The sequence below is a fragment of the Capricornis sumatraensis genome, chromosome 12 (assembly GCF_032405125.1).
Source record: "Capricornis sumatraensis isolate serow.1 chromosome 12, serow.2, whole genome shotgun sequence".
In the NCBI taxonomy this organism is placed as follows: domain Eukaryota; kingdom Metazoa; phylum Chordata; class Mammalia; order Artiodactyla; family Bovidae; genus Capricornis; species Capricornis sumatraensis.
Window position 1 is genome coordinate 38,566,090 of NC_091080.1, and position 23,208 is coordinate 38,589,297.

Genomic DNA, 23,208 nt, shown 5'->3' on the forward strand with positions numbered 1-23,208 from the left:
TGGGTGGGGAAGATCCCCTGGAGGAGGACATGCCACCCACTCCAGTATTCTTGCCTGGAGAATCCCATGGACAGAGGAGCCTGGTGGGCTGCAGCCCATGGGTCGCAAAGAGTCGGACACGACTGAAGCGACCGAGAGAAAAACTAGAAAGATGAAGTGTCTCCCTAAGTTTCCTCTTGCTGATTCTGCTCAGAATTAATACGTAAGCAACCTTCTGTGGATTGCTAATCTCTATTCCTGTATCAACACAGATCACCAGAAACTTAGATAGCTAAAGTTTATTGCTTTTAGTTCCTTATGAACAATCTTTTCATGGCTTTTATTAAGGGTTGATGTATTAAAAATACTTAAAGGGCTTGTTTCTGCATATTTTACAAACTGTTATTTTAAGTAAAAATATGTATTCACATTATTGTTTAACTGAAAAAACTACATGATAAATACTTCTTAGAGCTTAAAGGTGCTGATTTAGTTGTTGTTTTTCAGTCACTCAGTCACGTTCGACTCTTTGTGGCCGCAAGGACTGCCAGGCTTTCCTGTTCTTCCCCATCTCCCAGAGCTTGCTCAAACTCATGTCCATTAAGTCAGTGATGCCCTCCAACCATCTCGTCCTGTCATCCCCTTCTCCTCCTGCCCTCAATCTTTCCCAGCTGCACTGGGTCTTTTCCAGTGAGTCGGCTCTTCACATCAGGTGACCAAAGTACTGGAGCTTCAGCATCAGTTCTTCTAATGAATATTCAGGATCGATTTCTTTTAGGATTGACTGGTTTAATCTTCTTGCTGTCCAAGGGATTCTCAAGAATCTTCCTCAACACTACAGTTCAAAAGTGTGGCTCAGATGGTAAAAAATCCATCTGCAATGCAGGAGATCAGGGTTCAATCCCTGAGTTGGGAAGATCCTCTGGAGAAGGGAATGGCTACACATTCCAGTATTCTTGCTTGGAGAATTCCATGGAGAGAGGAGCCTGGTGGGCTACAGTCCATAAGGTGGTGAACAGCTGGACATGCGTGAGTGACTAACACACACACACACACACACACACACTTATTCTCTTACCCTGATTCCCTGTAGCTCAGATGGTAAAAGAATCTTCCTGCATTGCAGGAGACCTAGGTTTGATCCCTGGGTCAGGAAGATCCTCTGCAGAAGTAACTGGCAACCCATTACAGTGTTCTTGCCTGGAGAATCCCATGGACAGAGGAGCCTGGCAGGCTACAGTCCACGGGGCTGCAAAGAGCTGGACACGACTGAGCAACTAACAATACCGGTTTTAATGGTTCTTTTATTATAAGCTATCTGAATTGTTTCTGTCAGTAGCTACGGTATTATTAAATATTTTTGAATTACATCAAAGAGCCACTGCTGCTGCTGCTCCCTCACGTCAGCTGTCAAGAACCTGGCCTCAGGACAGCGGCTTTGTACAAGCTCCACGGCGCCCCCTGCAGCCCAACCATGCAATCAGGCGACAGTCACAGCGCAGCCCCATCATCAGTGTTTCTGACCAATACCATCTCTGTAGACTCTGTCCAGAAGGACTGAAAAGAACAGGGTAAATAACTGTCTTCTGTAATGGGGTCAGCAAGAGGGAGGGAGAAGGGGGCTGGAAGGTGTTTGGACAGCTCATCTACCTCTAGGGCTGTGACGTTTCTCCTATTTTCATTCATATGCTGAAGAAATGTTTTAAAAGATGATTACTATGTGCAGCACAGTAGAGTCATCATTAAGGATAGAAATATGTCTAAGAGCCATATAATCTCTCTTTTCTAAGAATGAAAAGGTAATGGTTGAGACACAAACGTGTGTACAAGTACCCATAAATCAGCATGACAAAGCTCACAGGGAGGAAGGTGATAAGTAGACTGCAAAGAAAAATAAAGATGCTTTTAGGCTGAAAGCACAGTCTACCATCAAAGAAAAGACAGATTATATTAGAGAAATAGTATAGGTGAAATACAGGGTTAATGTAATAATAGTATTCTGTGTGATAAAATATTAATATCAGTTCAGTTCAGTTGCTCAGTGGTGTCCAACTCTTTGTGACCCCTTGAATCGCAGCACGCCAGGCCTCCCTGTCCATCACCAACTCCCAGAGTTCACTCAGACTCATGTCCATTGAGTCAGTGATGCCATCCAGCCATCTCATCTTCTGTCGTCCCCTTCTCCTTCTGCCCCCAATCCCTCCCAGCATCCGAGTCTTTTCCAATGAGTCAACTCTTTGCATGAGGTGGCCAAAGTACTGGAGTTTCAGCTTTAGCATCATTACTTCCAAAGAAATCCCAGGCTGATCTCCTTCAGAATGGACTGGTTGGATCTCCCTGCAGTCCAAGGGACTCTCAAGAGTCTTCTTCAACACCACAGTTCAAAAGCATCAATTCTTCAGCGCTCAGCTTTCTTCACAGTCCAACTCTCACATCCATACATGACCACTGGAAAAACCATAGCCTTGACTAGATGGACCTTTGTTGGCAAAGTAATGTCTCTGCTTTTGAATATGCTATCTAGGTTGGTCATAACTTTTCTTCCAAGGAGTAAGCGTCTTTTAATTTCATGGCTGCAGTCACCATCTGCAGTGATTTTGGAGCCCAAAAAAGTAAAGTCTGACACTGTTTCCCTATCTATTTCCCATGAAGTGATGGGACCAGATGCCATGATCTTCGTTTTCTGAATGTTCAGCTTTAAGCCAACTTTTTCACTCTCCTCTTTCACTTTCATCAAGAGGCTTTTTAGTTCCTCTTCACTTTCTGCCATAAGGGTGGTGTCATCTGCATGTCTGAGGTTATTGACATTTCTCCCAGCAATCTTGATTCTGGCTTGTGCTTCTTCCAGCCCAGCGTTTCTCATGATGCACTCTGCATATAAGTTAAATAAGTAGGGTAACAATATACAGCCTTGATGTACTCCTTTTCCTATTTGGAACCAGTCTGTTGTTCCATGTCCAGTTCTAACTGTTGCTTCCTGACCTGCATATAGGTGTGATCATATATATAATCAATTAATCTACCTATAGGTAGATAAACCAATATAGTCAATATGAAGGAATTAGATATGCATGACCATATAGGTAGCACTGGGCTTTCCAATGGCCAACAGGATACAGTGATAAAGCAGGAAAGCAGGAGATAAACAAGAAAGCCTGTTACAGATATTATCTGGTTGCAATGTTATAGTGATAACTGGCTTCTTCATTTTAAAGGCCACCACTAAAAATTTAGGCAGGACACTCATAACTCTGGTCCTAAAGGGGCCTTTGAAATGAGATGATAATATATGGAAATATATCACCATTCTACCCTTAGTATAATTAAGGTGAAAAATTCAGACTATACAATGAATGATAAAGAATGTTTTACTCCCACCAGAAGACAAAAATTTCTTTAGAGAAATATGTGATTTTTTGGTTTGTTTTTACCATTAGGGAGTTTTCCAAAGAAGGTACCAGCAAATATAGATTAAAAAATAACATGTGAATTCATAATCTTGTACTGTCATTGATGTATAGAGTATGAAAACCTTAATCGATTTCTGAGAAAGAAAAATGTTAGCAAACTATAGTGGAAAAGTCTGTTATTCATGAGCCACTGGGTCAGTGCCTTTGATCTGAAGGGAAACCCAGACATGAGCATTTTGCCTTAAGGCAGTGTGGCCAGCCAGTAATCAGCATGTTGAGGAATTTGCTGTGGCTGACTTCGAGAAAAAACTTTCAGAACTCCAGCCCTGGGTGAGATAACTTCCACCTGTAGCCCCTGATGGGTTCACATGTACACAATGAAATCACAAAGCATCCAGGGGCTTTTAAAGCTAAATGAATTACTTTCATTATGTGATCCCCTAAATTTTCTTCAGTATGAATCTGTATCTCATTTTTTTTTTTTTGCTGTTCAATAAGTTTATTATTGTATTATCTGAAAAATCTTGATAGAAAATTGTGGTTTGGTTTAACTCTCAGCAGCTCGTTCCTGAGCTCTAAGGAAGCTGATCTTTCTTCTGGACAAGTGACATTTTGGGACGGTTCCACCTCTTCTTTTTAACTTCTTTCTTAGGCTTCTTCTCATACACTGGATTCTCTCGTATTGCAGCATGAGCTTTCTTATACATCTCCTCCATGTCTGGAGTTACGTTGTTCTTTATGTACTGAGAGAACTGTTTCTTGTAAGCATCTTCATCTTCTTCAATCAGGTAACGCATGTAATCTGCCACGTTTTGCCCCATGATGTGCTTTCGGTGTACCTCAGCACTGAATTCTTTGCTTTCTGAATCATAACCAGGGAACTGTTTGGTACTGTGAGGGATAGACAAGCCTCCATCGACAGCTCCCATTAGGGCCCCAGAACTTTATTCCCGGTAGTAGTTCTGGCAAGTCCTGCATCCAAGTAACAGGTGAAGGCACCAGGCTGACCATCAACGCTTTCCACATTGTATTCATCACCAGTCACTTCGACTTGGCCTTCATAAATTTTGTCCATACCAAACCTATTAAGAAGCCTGCGGGCCAGCAGCAGGCCAGTACAATATGCGGCAGCATAATTTGTCAGGCCAACCTTCACACCGTATTTTGGGAGTTCGTGAGCATAAGCTGCACAAACTATCATATCTCCTTCTCTACGGGCATAAGCAATCTGACAAATGATATCTCTGTTCGTTACACGAACTATCATTCTGTATTTAGGTGTGTTGTACTTATTTTTATCTTGGATTACCAATCGTTTCCGAGCATAGTAGTCAGTTTTGCCCTCTCGCCTTCTTCTGAATTTCACTTGGTATCTCTTGAAGTAGGCCTTGTTCTTGACAACTTTAACAAACCCCATCCTGAGGAACAGAACCCCGACTCCGCGGCTTGCCATAGAGCTGCAGAACCAGCACGGCTTCGGGGGGGAGAAAGCTGTATCTCATTTTTTGAAATTAAGTGAAAGGGTGCCCCATTACTTTTTACTAGAAAATACTTAGCCTTATAAGTTTTCAACATCATGAGAATCATCTTAATTTTTATTTTCAAATTTAAGTCCTGTTTATCTCTTTTGGTTTGTCTCTCTGTTCTTCACATTCAACTGCAGTAAACAGTGATCCAGATGGTGCTTACTTATGAATAGTTCCTGGGCAATGTGAAAGCAGAAATATGAACAAGAGAAATACTATTGTTAAAGAACTAAGGGGAGTGACATCAAGGTTTCTTTTAGACAGTGTTCTTAGTTAACCGGGCTTCCCTGGTTGGTTCAGAGGTTAAAGCGTCTGCTTGCAATGTGGGAGACCTGGGTTCAATCCCTGGGTCGGGAAGATCCCCTGGAGAAGGAAATGGCAACCCACTCCAGTATTCTTGCCTGGAGAATCCCATGGACAGAGGAGCCTGGTGGGCTACAGTCCACGGGGTTGCTAAGAGTCCGACACGACTGGGTGAGTTCACTTTCACTTAGTTAACCAATATGTGACGAGTTAAAGGTAAAAGAAGAATGGTGATGTTTCATAGAACTCATCTCAAGACAGCTACTCTAAGGAATTAGTCAAGAGCCAGATTTGCAAATTTCACACGGCTTTCCCTCTAACTCCAGATGGACTGTGCCCACTAGCAGAATAAGGTGTGGTTGTTATTAAGCCCGGGGGTAAACAGGCTTCAGCCACTAGAACAACATCCCTCTTAATCTTTGCTCTGGCTTTGCTCAGGAAGAAATGGTTATCTTTAGGGATACACAGAGCTGTCTGAAAGTCAATCTGTGTTTCTAAAAAAGAAAGGATTTGTGTATGTGTATGAGTGTGTGAAATTTATGAAGCCCTGCAAATGTTACTAATGCTTTGCATAGACAATTGCTGAAAGTTAAGCTGCATGTTAAACCAAATTTATGCACCAACCTCTCATCAGATTCTTTCAGTATCTTGCTCTCCTCAGCGTCTGGAAAACTGTCCTGGCCGGCAACCACTGTATTGCTGCTGGAGGTGGTTCCTGTAGATGAGATTAAAGAACAGCTCAGAAAGAAATGCTTGTTGTGGGGGTCAAGCTCAAGCCTTAAGTGATTCCAGGAAAGGATTTCCTGTAAAATCCCCTGTTTGAAAGATTCCTTGCATCTTCTGCACAATCTCAGACACTCTGAATAACCTTCCAAGCCCACACCACCGAAGTGAAGAATCCAAGACATCTATTATAGTCAAACCAAATTCCTCAACTCTCTTACAAAGTGAGGCTAGAACATTCCTGAAACCCTCTCTTCCTGGCTACTTAGGTAATGCGCTTATTTATAGTGGCCAGTCCTGCTGCTAGTGGCTCTAGCATTTCTGCTTCCAGGAGTTATGAAATGAATGTCAGAACATTCCAAATGCCTAGGATTTCCGATCCCCAGGGCACCGCTTCTCTGTGAGATCACTGCTCGGGCAGCAGGGTCTGGGGCACAAAGAGGGCATAAGAGACCAAGGCGTAAGAGGAGAGAGGTTTGGAGGCAATCATGGTGTTAAGGGCAGTGAAGGGAAGACAGCATCAAGGAGTTTGAGGAGTGTGGTATATATTTCATACAATGATGCTGAGGCCAACTGAAAAGTGGTAACACTGGTGGAGGGGGGCAGTTTAGTCAACCCTAGGAGAATATCGGCCAAGAGAATCCCGTTAGATACAAGAAGGAGGGTCCAGAAGTGAGATTCCTCCATGACTACAGGGTCCACCATAAGCTCAGTCTAAAATAAACATGTATATTATCATATGTGAAACAGATCGCCAGTCCAGGTTTGATGCATGAGACAGGGTGCTCAGGGCTGGTGCACTGGGACGACCCTGAGGGATGGGGTGGGGAGGGAGGTGAGAGGCGGGTTCAGGATGGGGAACACATGTACACCCATGGCTGATTCACGTCAATGTATGGCAAAAACCACTACAATATTGTAATTAGCCTCCATTTAAAATAAATAAATAAATAATAATAATAAAAAAACTCTGTGGCACATAAGTCCTGGGCTCTCGATTGTTGGTTATCCTTACAAGACCATTTCATTAATCGGACAAGGCGCTAAGAGTATCTGCTATCCTTAAACCTTCTCTTAGATGAATGTATTGGGTTGGCCATAAAAGGTGGTATGGAAAAACCCAGACAAACTTTTTGGCCAACCCAATATATGTAGGAATAAGAACAAGCAGCAAGCACCTACTCGTACCCCTTCAATGCTCTACATGAAGGAAAACCCAGAGTTGTGGGACAAGGCATCCACCCAGCTGCCCGGCCCCTACCGGAGGCCGCCGCCGAGGCCTTGCTGCTGGCTGTGAAGCGGTAAAAGGGCGGGTTGTCGCAGTGCTGGACAATGGGGTTCACCGGCTCCGTCTGCTGCAGCTCGAAGAGCAGCTCCTCCATGGTCTGAATGGTGTTGTTCCGGCACAGGTAGACGGCCACCTTCTTGATCTGAGACGAGAAACGGAACACAAGGGATATTTCCCAGAGCAGCCCATGGGGATGCGAGGTTGTCAATAGCAGGGGTGGTAGCCTGCTCATTTTGATGACCGTGACACCTCCCAGGAGCGCTCACCGTCCTTCTCTCCTAGTACGAGCCAAGGGTCTGGATTACGGCTGCCCAGTGGGAACGGGGAGGGGGAAGGATGGGAAGAAGGGACAGTTAGGGAGCTGGGATGGATATGTACACACTGCTACGCTTAAAATGCATCACCAGCAAGTACCGACTGTAGAGCACATGGAACTCTGCTCAGGGTTATGTGGCAGCCTGGATGGGAGGGGAGTCTTCATCTGGTGGAGAATGGATACCTGTGCATGCATGGCTGAGTCCCTTTGCTGTTCACCTGAAACTATCACAATATTGTTAACTGGCTAAACCCCAATACAAAATAAATGTTTTTTAAAAAAGCCAATCTTCAACCTAAAGACAAAAAAAAGTCACCTTTTCTCACATGTACATCTGATAGGAGTGGGTTGTTAAAAGTCTTACCTTCCCTCATGGCTGAGTTTACAAAAGCTACTTTTGGAATAACTTGTGGGCTAAGGATGACTTCTATCTAAACTTAAAACTTGCTATCTGGGGGCCTCCCTGGTAGTCTAATGGTTAAGACTTCACCTTCCAGTGGGGGCAGGGAACTAAGAACCCACATGCCTTGAGGCCAAAAATCCAAGACATAAAACAGAAGCAGCATTCTAACAAATTCAATACAGACTTTAAAAATGGTCCACATTAAAAAAAAAAATATCTTCCAACAAAACAAAACAAAACAAACCTTACCATCTAAGGTCTTATCTTGAGAAAGTATTTTATTTATGCAAACCATGGGAGAAAAACTGCTAGCTGTGTTCATTTAAAAAGGAACTCGGTCTCCCGTTACTCTCTTCAACCAGAGAAACAGACGAGTTTGAGCTGTTTGCATGGTTTTAGGTTTTAAAAATAACTCTGGATTAAATCTCTGCCTTACTGCAACCCTCAAGCCTGAGGCTCAGAAGCGCCAATGAGGCTTACATGGCCCAGAACAGCAGGGCAGGCAGGCACAAAACCTCTCAGAAAAACAACCAGCACACAGACACCAACTGTGCGAGGGTTTTCAAAATGCAGTCACTTCACTGATCACCTCACCTTTAAATGCAGACACGAAGGTGGCATGTCAGTAGGATTTTTCTGTTGCTTGTTTCTCTCTTTTACTACCTATCTTTGAAGAGATAAACTGGAATATTCTGCATATTTATTGTTTTAAGAGCATCAGGATGTAAACACAGAACAATTTTATTAGTAATAATATAATGTGTTACCTAGTATCTCTTACATAATGGGTCTAATGTTTCTAGAAGAAAGATTTAGGTAATTATGAAAAGAATGCTACTGCTGCTAAGTCACTTCAGTCCTACCCCACTGATTGGACCGCATGGACTGCAGCCCACCAGGCTCCCCTGTTCTCCAGGCAAAAATATTGGAGTGGCTTCGCATGCCCTCTACCTTCCCGACCCAGGGATCGAACCCGTGTCTCTTACGTCTCCTGTATTGGCAGGCAGGTTCTTTGCCACTAGTGCCACCTGGAATGTGGACTCCTTAATCTCAAAGTTTCTGGGTCCAAAGACTTACAAAGGGGATGACAGAGATGCCACGAGGACACTAGCTTGCAATGCAGGGGGCAGAAGGGAACTTCTATGTACCATCTAGAAAGCTCACAGGAGATGAATGTGACTGACAAAATCTGACATCTCTATTCTACTTGTGCAATGATAACATTCTGACTTGCAATTGTGGATGGAACCAGCGACAGAATAAGGACCCCAGGCTTGGAGGGGCACTCACATAGGGCAGGAGGAGCGTGTCGCTGCTGACCCCGCACAGGCTGATCAGGAACTGCAAGGTGATCCGCAGGTTGTTGCTCCATTTCTCGTTGTTAGCTAATGCATTCCAGGCATTTTCCATCTCCGGTCCAGGAACTTCATCCCCATACTGTAACCGACAAAATAAAACCCGGCCGGGGAGATGCGTGGGAAAAATGTGAGGATGCAAAATGTCTGATGAAAAGTCATTTCAACGGTCACAGTCATCTCAAAATCGTTCAGAAGGGGGAGAATGGCCACGCATCGCAAAGATGCCACTTTTCAAGAATTTATAATGCACACTTCACTAGTGCACAATACTTATTCACATGATGATTCAAATGCTAGGATCATACAATAACGATGATAACTGAGATCACGATTACAACTGTGCTAAAATACACATAATGAAGTGTCCCACTGTAATCATTTTCTAGGTGGGCCGTTCAGTGGCCTGAAGCACGTTCACACGTGTGCAATGGCCCCCACCATCCACACTCTGTTGTTGAGACTGTTAATGGCAGGCACCACTTTCCTGGGGTTTGATTAACCCCGGGTTTCCTGGGATGCGGGAGCCCGTGAGGAAGGTGCAGCTCCTCAGCGCTTACCTTGGCCGTCATGTACATGAGGTTGTTCAGCACCAGGGACGTCGCCTCCGGGGAGCCCCAGCCACTGCCTTTCAGCCCCTGAGAAGCCGTCACGTCTCCCTCGCGGTCCTTGGCATCGTCCTCGGGGCTGCTGGGGCTGGACCCCGGGAGGAGCAGCCTGCTGTCCACCAGCTCAATGTTATGCAGCCAGGGCAGCAGGTAGGTGAGCATGATCTGACGCCCGTTGGGATGCGTTGTGGGGAAGCGCTGGCTGACCTCTGCAGAGAATGGCAGAGACCGTGAGCCGTGTCATCTCATCAGACTGAACCAAAAGGTGAACAGCTAGCGGAAGTAGTACGTTAGGGCGGACAAAACAGGAATCAGAAGGACATATACCCAGATCCCAGTTTGTCCACATACTAGCTGCATGAGACTCTGGGTTAGTTACTGAAGTTCTCTGTTCCTCAGTTTCCTCATCTGTAAAATGGGCCAATCCGGTCCCACACTAGTTGATTGTGAAGACACAATATGCCTGTCATCCTGCAGGCTCTTAATAAACAGCACTTAGGATTATTATGGGCTTCCCTGGTGGCTCAGACAGTAAAGAATCTGCCTGCAATGCAGGAGTCCTGGGTTTGGTCCCTGGGTCAGGAAGATCCCCTGGAGAAGAGAATGGCTACCCACTCCAGTACTCTTGTCTGGAGAATTCCATGGACAGAGGAGCCTGGCAGGATACAGTCCATGGGGTCACAAAGAGTCGGACAAGACTGAGGGACTAACACTTACTTAGGATTATTATAACGATGACTATTATCTCTCCATTATACCTAAATTTTACAAAGTGCCTTGCACGAGCCATCAGCTGTTAAAAAGTGAGCTGCAACCCTCCAGGAAGAACAAACCCAGGGTGTGATGTCCCGTTTGTGGTGTCCACGGGAAAACTGCCAACTAGGTGGAAGGTGTGTGCTTGATGGTGCGCTTTGTCTTATGAAATAAATGAGTCAAAAAGGTACAACTGTATGGCCAGTCTTCTCACCATTACTTCCTCTGATAGCATTTCTGCATTGTTTCACTGGCAGCAGCGTTTCATCTTATGATCTGAATAAGCTTTCTATAGAAACAAAAGCACAGCTTTATATACCTACTGCAAGCTCTGAAGTCATCTCCTGTTTCTAATATTTATAGAAGAATTCGTTTTATCCCAAGGGACATTAGAAAGCTTGGCCTAATGTATCTGTTATCATCCAGCATGGCATGTAATCTCATTTAGAGAGCTCCTGCCTGCTACACAACAGAACAACACAGATGCCAGGAGACGATCCATTGTATCCTTGAAACAGAGACTTTAATTGATTTGGCCTTTGTCCTAAAATTACAACTCTTTTATTTTGAAGAATAAGAGTATATTTAATGCTGTGCTACAAGTCAGAAATGTTATGCTGTTATATATCACACAGGTCAAAATCTCAAAATTGACTTAATGTCCAAACTTAATGGATGTGATGACTGACACTATGGACTTTCATGACACATATTCAGATTCCTATAAAAGCACCACACTTATTTAGTCCAATATACCGGACCTTTCCTAGTTGCAAAAATGCTCTTCCAGGCACCATGGAGACAGGAAGGATTAAAGATGTGGTCCTCTCCTGAGGAGGAAGCTCTGAGACTAGTTGCGTCTACAGATAACCCTGGGGCCAGGTAGAAAGTGGCGAATGACACAACAGAAGCAGGATCCTTTGGGGTTCGATAGAAGAAAACGATTCTGATTATAAAGATCTGGGGCACTTTGATGGCAAAAGAACCATTTAAACTCTGCTAGAAAGATCTGGGGCAGGGGGAGGTTCCTTGGTGGTTCAGTGGTAAAGAATTTGCCTGTAAACAAAGGAGATGTGAGTTTCACACTGGGTCAGGAAGATCTCCTGGAGAAGGAAATGGTAACCCACTCCAGTATTCTTGCCTGGGAAATCCCTCAGACAGAGGAGCCTAGAGGACGAGAGTCTATTGGGTCGTCACAAAGAGTCGAACACAACTTAGCAATTAAACAACAACAGAAAGCACTGGGGCTTGGGAGAGAAATAAATCTTTCCAATCATAGGGACAACTATTTTAAGACTGTCATCTTTCAACAGCGGTATAAAAATCTACAGACTTTTTGGAGCAGTAATCACCTTCTATCATATTACTTATTTATGTAAAACAAATTTGTATTTATAAATTCATGTTTATAAAATTTATAAGCAATTTCCTTACTGACGCTGTCTACTACATCTTGTCTGTTAGTCATAAGTCTGAGAGGGTAGGGATCTCTGTTTGGGGTACCCCATGCTTCCAGATCAGTTGTAAAGCTGTTTTAAAGGGAAAAGAGAAAAAAGAAATGCTGTGGCATGCAGACATCATTCACCTCTCCAGAAACGAATTAAACAAACTGTAAGACAATGTCAGTGGGATGCTAGATCATTTTCTGGCTGTTTGGGCAAGACCTAAATAACTGGCTTGGCTTCTTACAAGGAATTAAGTCATATGAAACTACAGGCAGTAAAAACCTCACCACAGGGTTTTTAATAGTAAAGGCAGTATAAACAAAGGCTAGGAATCCATTATAATCTCCTTATTTTCCCATGCTATTTTATAAAAGTTATTTTTCATACGTTGAAATAGCTGAAAGGTCAATTCTTGACAGAAACTAAGGCTGAACTGGCTTGTAACTCAAATCTGCTAGACTGTTTCTCTTCTCTCTCTCCAATTGTCAGACTCTCTCCTCTTACCAGCTCCTCCCTTGAAATAAGCTCAAATCTAGCTCATCCTCTGACTGCATCCACCGTAAGCCCCGTCCTCTCTTTCATTGCTTCTTTCTCAGCCAAGCCCCTAAGATCTGGCTTCTGCTGCTACTTCTCCCTGGAAATGATAGACAGTTACCAATGAATTGTGAACTTCACAGGGTTATCTTCAGACTTTATCCCGCAGGGTCTGACTATTCTGTAGGAGGTTGCGGACCACTCACTCCCTCTACCTAAGTCCTGTCTCCTCTACGTCTCCATGAAACACACCCTCTAGGTGTTCTCGCCGCTTCCCTCTTTGCTCCCTCACCCTTCCTTGGCTTGGTCCTTAAAAGTTGGTCCGGGTTTTTTCTTTCACTCTGTGCTCTCTCCACTCATGACCTCATTTATTCCTGTGGTTCTTGTCCTCAATGGTCTTCCATGAGCCACTGCCACTGGGCCTTCCCTTGGCCCTGGTCTACCTATACACAAGGGTGTCCAACAGACACCTGAACCCGATAACCCAAACTGATCTGCGTGTGAGCTCATATCTCTGCCTCGCCTGGATCTTTCTCTTTTCCTCGAATCAGCTCTCCAGATGGGGTTATCACTCCCCCACCTCCCGGATAACACACCAGGCACCTCCTTCGCGGACTCTGCCCACAGCTCTTGACTCCGGTCTCCCCCTCTGCTCTCATGCTCAGGCCCTCATCATATCCTCCTTGGACTGGTGTCATCGTCTCTCAACTCTTCTCCTCTCTCTAGACAGGATGTTCTGTCATCCACTCAGCGCTCCACAGGAAGAGTCTCTTAAAAACTTCACTCTGATCTCACCCTTCTCTCTTCTTGTTTGAAACTGACGAGTGGCTTTCAAAACCCAAGCAGCTTGCTTGAACGTCCTCCCTGTTCACAGACTTCTGAGGGATTTCAAGGAGCACGGATGTAGTCTCTGACCTGCAAACTCCTAGGAACACAATAAAGGCCTTCCAAGATTGACTTCTGCCTCTCTGTCCATAACCATCTCAAACTTTCCCCCTTCTCTGTATATTAGCCAAACCCCCTACATAATCTCTCAAATGCACCATGTTATCTTATACCTCTAAGCCAATGCATACGCTATTTCCTTTTCCTGTAATGCCAATCCACTTGCCAATTGCAATGTCAACTATTTATCTGCTTTGCAAATTTCTACTCTTCTTCCAAACTGCAGCTCAGACACCAACTTCTCTGGGAAGTCTTTCCTGATATTCTTGACCCAGTAATTGATGACTTCTTGATCTTCCATCTCACAGAGAGAATGTGCATCTCATACAGAAGTGTAATTTTTAAAATTACACTTGCTACACTGTATCACAATCATATGCTTGTACATTTTTCTTTATTACTAGACGATGAAACTTCGATGGGAAAGACTGCTTTATTTGCCTCTGTATTTCTAGGATCCAAGCACAGTGCCTGGCATACAAATCTTGGTCGAAGTGAAGAAAAATAAATGTTAGTTTTCCAAGAAGAAAATTAGTTTATCCAAAAGGTTTTTCTTGAGTCCTCCCACTGTTTCAGGCACAATGCAAGGATGTGACTAACCTATCTCAAATAAATGGATTTTCCAAAACATTATTCACAGAGATTACTTGTAAATTTGTGCCCTAAATCAAACTCTCAGCAAATAATTAGCAACATTCAAGCTGCATAATACCATCAACATCATCACCAAAAAGCAACTGACAGCAATTACTTGTATGAGAAGTTGTGTGTGTGTGTGTGTTTGTGTGTGCGCACGTGTGGGCGACGGGGCACATGCTCAGTCGTGCCTGAGGTTTTGTGACCCCATGGACTGTAGCCCACCAGGATTCTCTATCCATGTGATTTCCCAGGCAAGAATACTGGAGTGGGTTGCCATTTTCCCCTCCAGGGGATAAAGTTATATCACTCACATTTAATTTCTTGGGGAAATTTTACATACACAGTGATTATGATTCATCTAGGCATCCTCACATCTGTCCTTTGTTTGTTTATACCCACACTGTTTTAGATAAATGCACTCTTTTGTATTTAAGGATATTCTGGAATTTACTTTTATATGTAACTGAACTTGCATGCGTGCTCAGTCACACAGTCGTGTCTGACTCTTTGCAACCCCATGGACTGAAGTCTGCCAGGTTCCTATGTCCATGGAGTTTCCCAGGCAAGGGTACTGGAGCAGGTTGTCATTTCCTACTCCAGGGATAACTGAACTTAGCCCAGTGCAATTTTGATTGATGAATTTATTATCAATAATTTTGACTCTCAATTACACTAGAATTTTAAGAGTAAGAATGCTTAGGGCAGAAAGGATCACACACGTCATGACTGACTATTGCACGGTACCTGAGAAGAGAGGAAGAGTGAGCTCGGGATACATCCTGGCCAGTTCGCACGACAAGAAGGCCAGCGACACGCTGTAGAGGGGTGGCAGTGGGCCGTGCGTCCCATACAGGATACTGCCAGGTCTTTGTTCGGCTACTTTCTTCGAGTATACAAAAAGCTTTGCTTCAAGGATCTATAAAGAAGTAGGAGAGTAGCTTCGAGTAAACACATGTAAAAATGCGTATTTGTAAAACTGAGATAATATTGTTACCAGTTTTGTACTATGACTTATTAAAATCATACCATTCTTGTGTCCCCAATAAAAAAAAGAAATATGAAAGTTATAAACAGTATGAAAAAGCATTGGCTGGCTATCTCAAGAGTATTTATATTGAATACAGTTTTGTAATAAACTAAGGAATGCATATTTTAACACTGTATGAAAGGCAAAGCATCAGTTACTGCCTAAGTTTAGATATAATTAAGTATTATTTTCTCACTCATCATATCCACCAGTGATATGCAGAAATACATGAATGTGTATCAATAAACAGCAATCCAGTGATCAACTACCACTTCCATTTTGTGTGTTTAGGGATGGAAGTTTCTCTGTAGTCAGTGATACATGCCTGCATGAGTTGCATGGAGATTTCATAAATCTCTCTGTTGGTGTCAGAGGCCTTGAACAGAACAAGGTTTAACAGCGTCACTATGTCAAAGGGATAGTTCCTAAAACAAAACAAAACAGTACAGTTTATGGGGTAGCCTGGTTAGTAACCTTGATAAATCACTACCTCTCAAAACTCTAGACAGCACACTGACCTCAGTCACACTTACTAATGACACTCCCAAGCCCATTTCACCATCCCCACCTGCTGTTTATTAGTAGGTGAAGGGAAATTGCTCTGAGGTTAAAACTGAACATTGTCACATCAGCTCAATGAACACAAAAGTCTACCTATTGCTAATCCATTTTTGATGAAAACCAAGAACAAGAGAAAAAGACAGAAGACAATATGTCTAAACTCAACAGCTCACTGACTTAATATTTTCATTCAATCCATCTAAATGTATTGAGCACCAAACATCTATCAGAAACAACTGCAAGGTACTGATGATACTAAGTTAGTCAGGCTGGTGCCCTCTCTTAAGGGAAACTCACAGTTGAGTTAAGGAGACAAACTATACAGTCTAGTTATGAGGAGGAACCTGGGATTGTCTGTAGATGATACAAAAACCCTGACAAGGGACACTACATCAGGCTTGGGGTTAGAGGACACTCTTCCAAGGAGGAAACAAGTAAACTGAGTCTTGAAGCACCAGGAGACAGGGGGATTGTAGCAAGGCCATGGAAGGGGTAACATGCGGTGCATTCTATGCATAGAGAATAGCTTCTTGAAAGATTATACATGTCAAAATACCCCTCCCCCAGTACACAGGATTTTAAACCTAAATGTGCTTATACTACCTACATGTCCATGTTTCACTGGACGGTGAGGCTCACTTAGTCTTCTCAGCAGCTGTACAGAGTTCCACAGTATCAAGTGTCTGTCACTCAGTCGTGTCCAACTCTGCGACCCCGTGCACTGTAGCCCGCCAGTCTCCTCTGTCCATGGGATTTCCCAGGCAAGAATACTGGAGTGGGTTGCCATTTCCTTCTCCAGGAGATCTTCCTGACCTAGGGATCGAACCCAGGTCTCCTGCACTGCAGGGAGATTCTTGACCATCTGAGCCATCAGAGAAGCCCTACGCATACTATGGGCAAACCATAAATGACCACTCTTGCCGTGGACGCTGTGCCGCCTAGACCTCCCTTCAGGACAGAGGTTCTCCGTCCTCCAACTACCATGCTGGAGGCTGATCTCTCTGGTTGAATCCTTCTTTGGGAACTGCCTAGACCAAGGTCATGCACGCTCCCCAACAGTGCTTCCCATGGGATTGCTTGAAGTTTCTTTCCTCTACCAGGTCCTGTCTCCCTCACTTCCTCACAGATGTTGATCCCAAGGACATTCCCTAATAAATTTCCTGAACTTAAATCTCTACCTCAGGGTTCTATTTCCTGGGAAAGCCAAGCTTGGACACACACTGACAGATGTGTAAAGGTTATTTTTATTTTTTTCACTATGATAACTTCACAAACACCAAATAGGCAAGTATTTCTTTAGAACAGATTTCTAGACAAGGTTGTGCAGGGTCCAAGGGCATACTTAAAATTTTGGTAGATACTGCTGCTATACTACTGTCCAAAGTGGTTTTACCAATTAGCACTCTAACATGATTACTTTTCTAGGACTATAATTTTAAATGAACAAAAATGCACGAGGTTGATGAGAAACTGGGCAAAGCTTCCCAAATGACGGTGGCGAGGATGGTGATGAGCCATGGGTAATGTATATGTTATGACATGCTGACTTTGTGTGAGTTACCACACCAAGTCCTTTACCAAGATTTCTGACTTAATCTTCACAACAAGCCTGTGAGGCTTAGAGATGTTAAATTCTCACCCAAGGTCAGGGAGAAGGAGTGGAGCCTGGATACCATCCCAGATTTGTTTAACTCCCAAGAATTCAAACACTTATCCACTGTGCTGTCTACCTCCTAGACACCCCACAATAGGTCATTTCATGACCAGTCTAATTTAGCATTCTTATGAACTGCAGTATCTGGAAACAGACCTTTCTGTGAAAACAGAAAGGTAACTTTCTTCTGAGCCCTACAGTAGCAGAGATGTCTTACCTACATTGCTGTCTCTGATTCTGGGACTTAATACATATATATTTTTATATAAATAAACACTAGAAACTACTAGGGATCACTGGGGATTTAAAGGCAGGAGAAGAGTAGACAAAGCTGCCCTCTTATGCAGGGTTATGCCCTTAACCATGCAATCAGGGAATTCAATTAGCTGCTTAAAACTGAGTTATGGAATTGAAGGGGAACCACACTGAAAGAAATAATACAGATACAGAAAATGAAAGAAACCCAGAGAAGGAAAAAATCAGAAAGCTCTCCAATGTGTTCAAGAGTACAAGTAAAACATCTTAGACATTTAAAATAGGCTTAGAAACAGAATCTTACATTTTTTAATATTTAATTATTCAGCATAGACAGTGGAAGGATAAAAGAAAGACAGCTATGATCATAAGAATAAAAATAAAATGGTAAAATAAATATAAAAGGTAGATGTGGTTCAGAAAGTAAATAAGAAATAAAACTGATTTTTTTTTTCCATCTGAAAGAGAGGAAATTTTGAAGAATTTGAGAAATACCCATTAGCTCTGGCTTATCTAGAACTAACTGATGAAACTAAAGATTTGAGATATTTTAAAGAGAAATGGATTTTACCAGTTGATATGATTACATCATAGCTCTTTGCCTCCAACAGCTGTTGAATAATAATAGTAACAATAATAGTGTTTACAGGGTGCTTACTATGTGCTAGACCTTTGGTCAAGAGATTGTTTTTCTTTAATCCTTACCCTAACCCTGTTCCCACTCGTATTTCACAAATGAGTAAGCATTTGACGTAAGTTGTTCAAGATCACACAGCTTAATGAGAGACAGAGCTAGAATTCAATCTCAAGACATTATGTTTCCAGAGTCCAAATTCCCAAACTCTGTGCTCTGCCGAAATTCTCCAGGTGACACAATCACCAGTTAGGGAGGACGACTGGCATTCAGGAAAGATAAGCTTCCCTGTCTTTTTTTGGTAATAGATGGATGCTATTCTCTTAAGAAATGTGGGGCATTTACTTTTAAGAATTCAAGTTTTGCTAGATCACTTTGTAACACCACACACAAAAATAAACTCAAAATGGATTAAAGATCTAAACGTAAGACCAGAAACTATAAAACTCCTAGAGGAGAACATAGGCAAAACACTCTCCAACATAAATCACAGCAGGATCCTCTATGATCCACCTCCCAGAATTCTGGAAATAAAAGCAAAAATAAACAAATGGGATCTAATTAAAATGAAAAGCTTCTGCACAACAAAGGAAAATATAAGCAAGGTGAAAAGACAGCCTTCTGAATGCGAGAAAATAATAGCAAATGAAGCAACTGACAAACAACTAATCTCAAAAATATACAAGCAACTTATGCAGCTCAATTCCAGGAAAATAAACGACCCAATCAAAAAATGGGCCAAAGAACTAAATAGACATTTCTCCAAAGAAGACATACGGATGGCTAACAAACACATGAAAAGATGCTCAACGTCACCCATTATTAGAGAAATGCAAATCAAGACCACAATGAGGTACCACTTCACACCAGTCAGAATGGCTGCGATCCAAAAGTCTGCAAGCAATAAATGCTGGAGAGGGTGTGGAGAAAAGGGAACCCTCTTACACTGTTGGTGGGAATGCAAACTAGTACAGACACTATGGAGAACAGTGTGGAGATTCCTTAAAACTCTGCAAATAGAACTGCCTTATGACCCAGCAGTCCCACTGCTGGGCATACACACCAAGGAAACCAGAACTGAAAGAGACACGTGTACCCCAGTGTTCATCGCAGCACTGTTTATAATAGCCAGGACATGGAAGCAACCTAGATGTCCATCAGCAGATGAATGGATAAGAAAGCTGTGGTACATATACACAATGGAGTATTACTCAGCCATTAAAAAGAATACATTTGAATCAGTTCTAATGAGATGGATGAAACTGGAGCCGATTATACAGAGTGAAGTAAGCCAGAAAGAAAAACACCAATACAGTATACTAACACATATATATGGAATTTAGAAAGATGGCAATGATGACCCTGTATGCAAGACAGCAAAAGAGACACAGATGTGTAGAGTGGACTTTTGGACTCTGAGGGAGAGGGAGAGGGTGGGATGATTTGGGAGAATGGCATTGAAACATGTATACTATCATGTAAGAAAAGAATCGCCAGTCTATCTTTGATGCAGGATACAGGATGCTTGGGGCTGGTGCACGGGGATGACCCAGAGAGACAGTATGGGGAGGGAGGTGGGAGGGGGGTTTATGTTTGGGAACGCATGTACACCTGTGGTGGATTCATGTCAATGTATGGCAAAACCAATACAGTATTGTAAAGTAAAATAAAGTAAAAAAAAAAAAATTCAAGTTTTGACGTAAGTCAGAAAGAGAAAGACAAACACTACATTAACACATATATGTGGAGTTTAGAAAGACGGTATTGACAATCCTACACGCAAGGCAGCAAAGGAGACACAAACGTAAAGAACAGACTTTCGGACTCTGTGGGAGAAGGCGAGGATGGGATGGTGTGAGAACAGCACTGAAACACGTGTATCACCCTATGTAAAACAGCTGACCAGCAAGCTTGATACATGATGCAGGGCACTCAAAGCCGGTGCTCTGGGACAACCCACAGGGACGGGATGGGGAGGGAGGTGGGAGGCGGGGTTCAGGACGGGAAGGGCACATGTACATTTGTGGCTTATTCATGTTGATAGATGGCAAAAACCATCACATTATTGCAATTATCTTCCAATTAAAATAAATAAATTTTTAAAAACTTGATAAAAAAAAGAATTCAAGTTTGCTGTACCTGATTTAAATTAGGAAAGATTTACAGTTAAGGCAAGATAGATAGGCATATAAACAACAATGACAATAAAAACCACCTCCAAAAATAAACCCAACATAATTCTTTAAAAATTAAAACTTTGATCTTGTATATACTTCTAAAACATCTATTAAATATATTTGAGGAGTATGCTGGAGAATAAGAGTGAAAACAATGAATTCGTAAGTATTTAATTAAATGTGAAGAGAATTCTGCTGAACTAAGCCAATGATTGGAAGCGGTCTATACTTTTAATAGACAGCACATTATTTACCTTGGTTTACAACCTCGGAAAGCCATTTAGTCTCTTTCTCAATTTCCTAATCTGTTCTAAAGTGATATAATTTGGAATTGATGGAAAAACTAATGAGAACACACACAGGAGCCAAATAGTTATTGGAACTAATGCTGGCAGACAGGTGAACTGTTTTGTGCTATAGTACTGAGCTGCATTTAATAGCTTTTACTCAAATATGAAACATATCATGAAAAAGCCTCCAAAACTAATACTATCAGTTTTACGATCACTTTCTACTTTTATCTTCACTTTCCTTGGTCTTATTCATGTTCCACTCTGACTTCTGAATCTCTCAATGTCAGCAGAGTCAGACTGTAGTTATAATCACAGTTATAATTTTGACTGGAGACCAGCAAGCTCACAACACACACACATTTATAGAAATAAAAGGAACTGAAAAGAATGCAGAGAACCATTTTTTCCTACTGTCACAGCAGTCAAACATAAAGATTTATATATTAGCTATGTAAAAATTGCTTTCATTCTGAAGGTAGAAAATTTTAATCTACATTTTTAAAATGTTAAATCTTTTAGGTATTTTAAAGTCAATTACAAGTGGTTCCTTAATAAATGAATCTGCCTATAAGTTGCCATATTCCTACAAAAATACAGCCAATATTCGATCATATATTGTAAATAATCATTATATATAGTATATATTATAATAATTATATAAAATATAGTAATTATTATATATATACTCAAATAAAGTAATTATTTTACTTCACAGGAAGAATTCTTTGCTTTAGAATATGTCTTGTAGGAATTACTGTTCAGATACCTTGTTTCACAAATTTAAAACATGATCCAGTTTGTGTGTGACTTTTCAGGAAAAGATTATGTCATAAGTGATTTGGGTGTTTTTTTTTTAGAAGTAAACTTGCAGAAGACAAAGTCTAGAACACCAGAAGTGCTTTTGAAAAAAATACTGAAAACCTAAGTGCAAAGTTGCTCCAACAAATCTGGAGACTTATCTAAACTACGAAGACTGACAATTTATGGGAAAAGAGAACACATTTAGGCCACAGCTGAAACTTGAAATTCTGAACATCCCTGTGGCGAGAAATGACAAGTGCTGGTCACCGTCTTAGCAGAGAGGTCACAGCCATGGCATCATCTGGCCCTGACCTTCCCTCAGAATAGATGTGTCATGAGTGTTAGCTGATAGGCAATATTTGTTTAAGAAACCAAAATATTTTAGGATGCTATCTTTCAAAACCTACTCTAAACATAGAGAGCTTTATAACCTAATATTTTTGTGACTGGGATATTATTGGAATTGAGACTAAATTGCTAATTCATAAAAACATTTATTTGTGCTCCCTAAAAAAAGCCTAGATTTATTCAGAGGAATGCACTGTGATATTTTATGAGATGGCCATGCAATGATATAAATTTGACTAAGACAGTTCAAACCAAGTTCACTGGGAGAAGGGCGGCAAAGAGAGGAAACTTTTATTCCTCTTACTTTTGTCAGATGAAATTATGGTCCAAGTCATAGATTCTAAATATGTTCTTTAACATCAAAGAGCAGAAATTTGTTTTTAGAATGTTGAAATACCTGAAAATAAAACAATCCTCCAGAGAAAGAGACTTATAAAAAAATGTTATTTTGTTAAATATCCTATAGGATAAATGTCATTTATTTAGTATTGCTAACATCAAGAAATAAACCGATGGAAAATCAGACAGTTTAGATTATCATCTGATATGACTTTTATGGAAATTAAAATCTGTGTATAATAAAAATTTTATTACTAAGATTATGGAAGATGAATGCTTTAGACATGAAACGTTATCTACCATCTTCATAAAAGAAAAATACTAAAGAGAAACTTGTCTCTTTAAATAGCATGTTCATTTTAGGTTTATTGAAAGTAGATGTCTTCTAAAATTCTGTTCTTATTAATTTAGAACCATAAAAGATTGGAATTTAAAATGAATTTACTTTTATTTCCTTTATCTGGTAGCTCAGGATAGCTATTTAAAATCCCATATTTAATTAAAAGGGACAATTAACAGTCTATATGAGTCCTTTCAAAAATAAAGGTGGGCTGCCTTCTCTCCATTTGTAATACGTAATAAGCTCTTTCTTGGGAAGAGCTGTTGTGGTCTTGGGAGTCTTTATTAACCCTTTCATTTTAGCTATGAAATTATTTCAATAAACTGTAGAGATGAATGACTCTGCTGAATGACTGATTTACATAGTGAGGGCAGTGTTTTTAAAAGCATAATCTCTGGAATCCCAGGAGACACATTTTTTTTTTCTCTTCTTCCTTTCTCAAGTTTTGTACAAGAGAGATCTAATGTTTTTAGGTTGCTTCCTGAGTTTAGTTTGGTCTCAACATGGCTGAAGGGCTTACAGTTCATACTTGTCACAAATATTTCTAGAAAT

The 23,208-nt window shown here is 41.5% G+C and overlaps 1 protein-coding gene and 1 pseudogene across 2 annotated transcripts in view; both read right to left on the minus strand.

Moving 5' to 3' along the window:
• FRY (FRY microtubule binding protein) overlaps nt 1–23,208 on the minus strand; it is a 248,217-nt gene that overhangs the window by 66,208 nt on the left and 158,801 nt on the right. For both annotated transcript variants that reach the window (XM_068984472.1, XM_068984473.1), the window contains exons 30-35: nt 15,580–15,679; nt 14,972–15,143; nt 9,864–10,120; nt 9,239–9,385; nt 7,203–7,371; nt 5,843–5,933 (exon numbers count right to left, since the gene is read on the minus strand). In XM_068984472.1, coding sequence (XP_068840573.1) covers nt 5,843–5,933; nt 7,203–7,371; nt 9,239–9,385; nt 9,864–10,120; nt 14,972–15,143; nt 15,580–15,679 — 936 coding nt within the window. The remainder of the gene's footprint in view (nt 1–5,842; nt 5,934–7,202; nt 7,372–9,238; nt 9,386–9,863; nt 10,121–14,971; nt 15,144–15,579; nt 15,680–23,208) is intronic.
• On the minus strand, nt 3,937–4,853 carry LOC138089114 (large ribosomal subunit protein uL18 pseudogene; annotated as a pseudogene).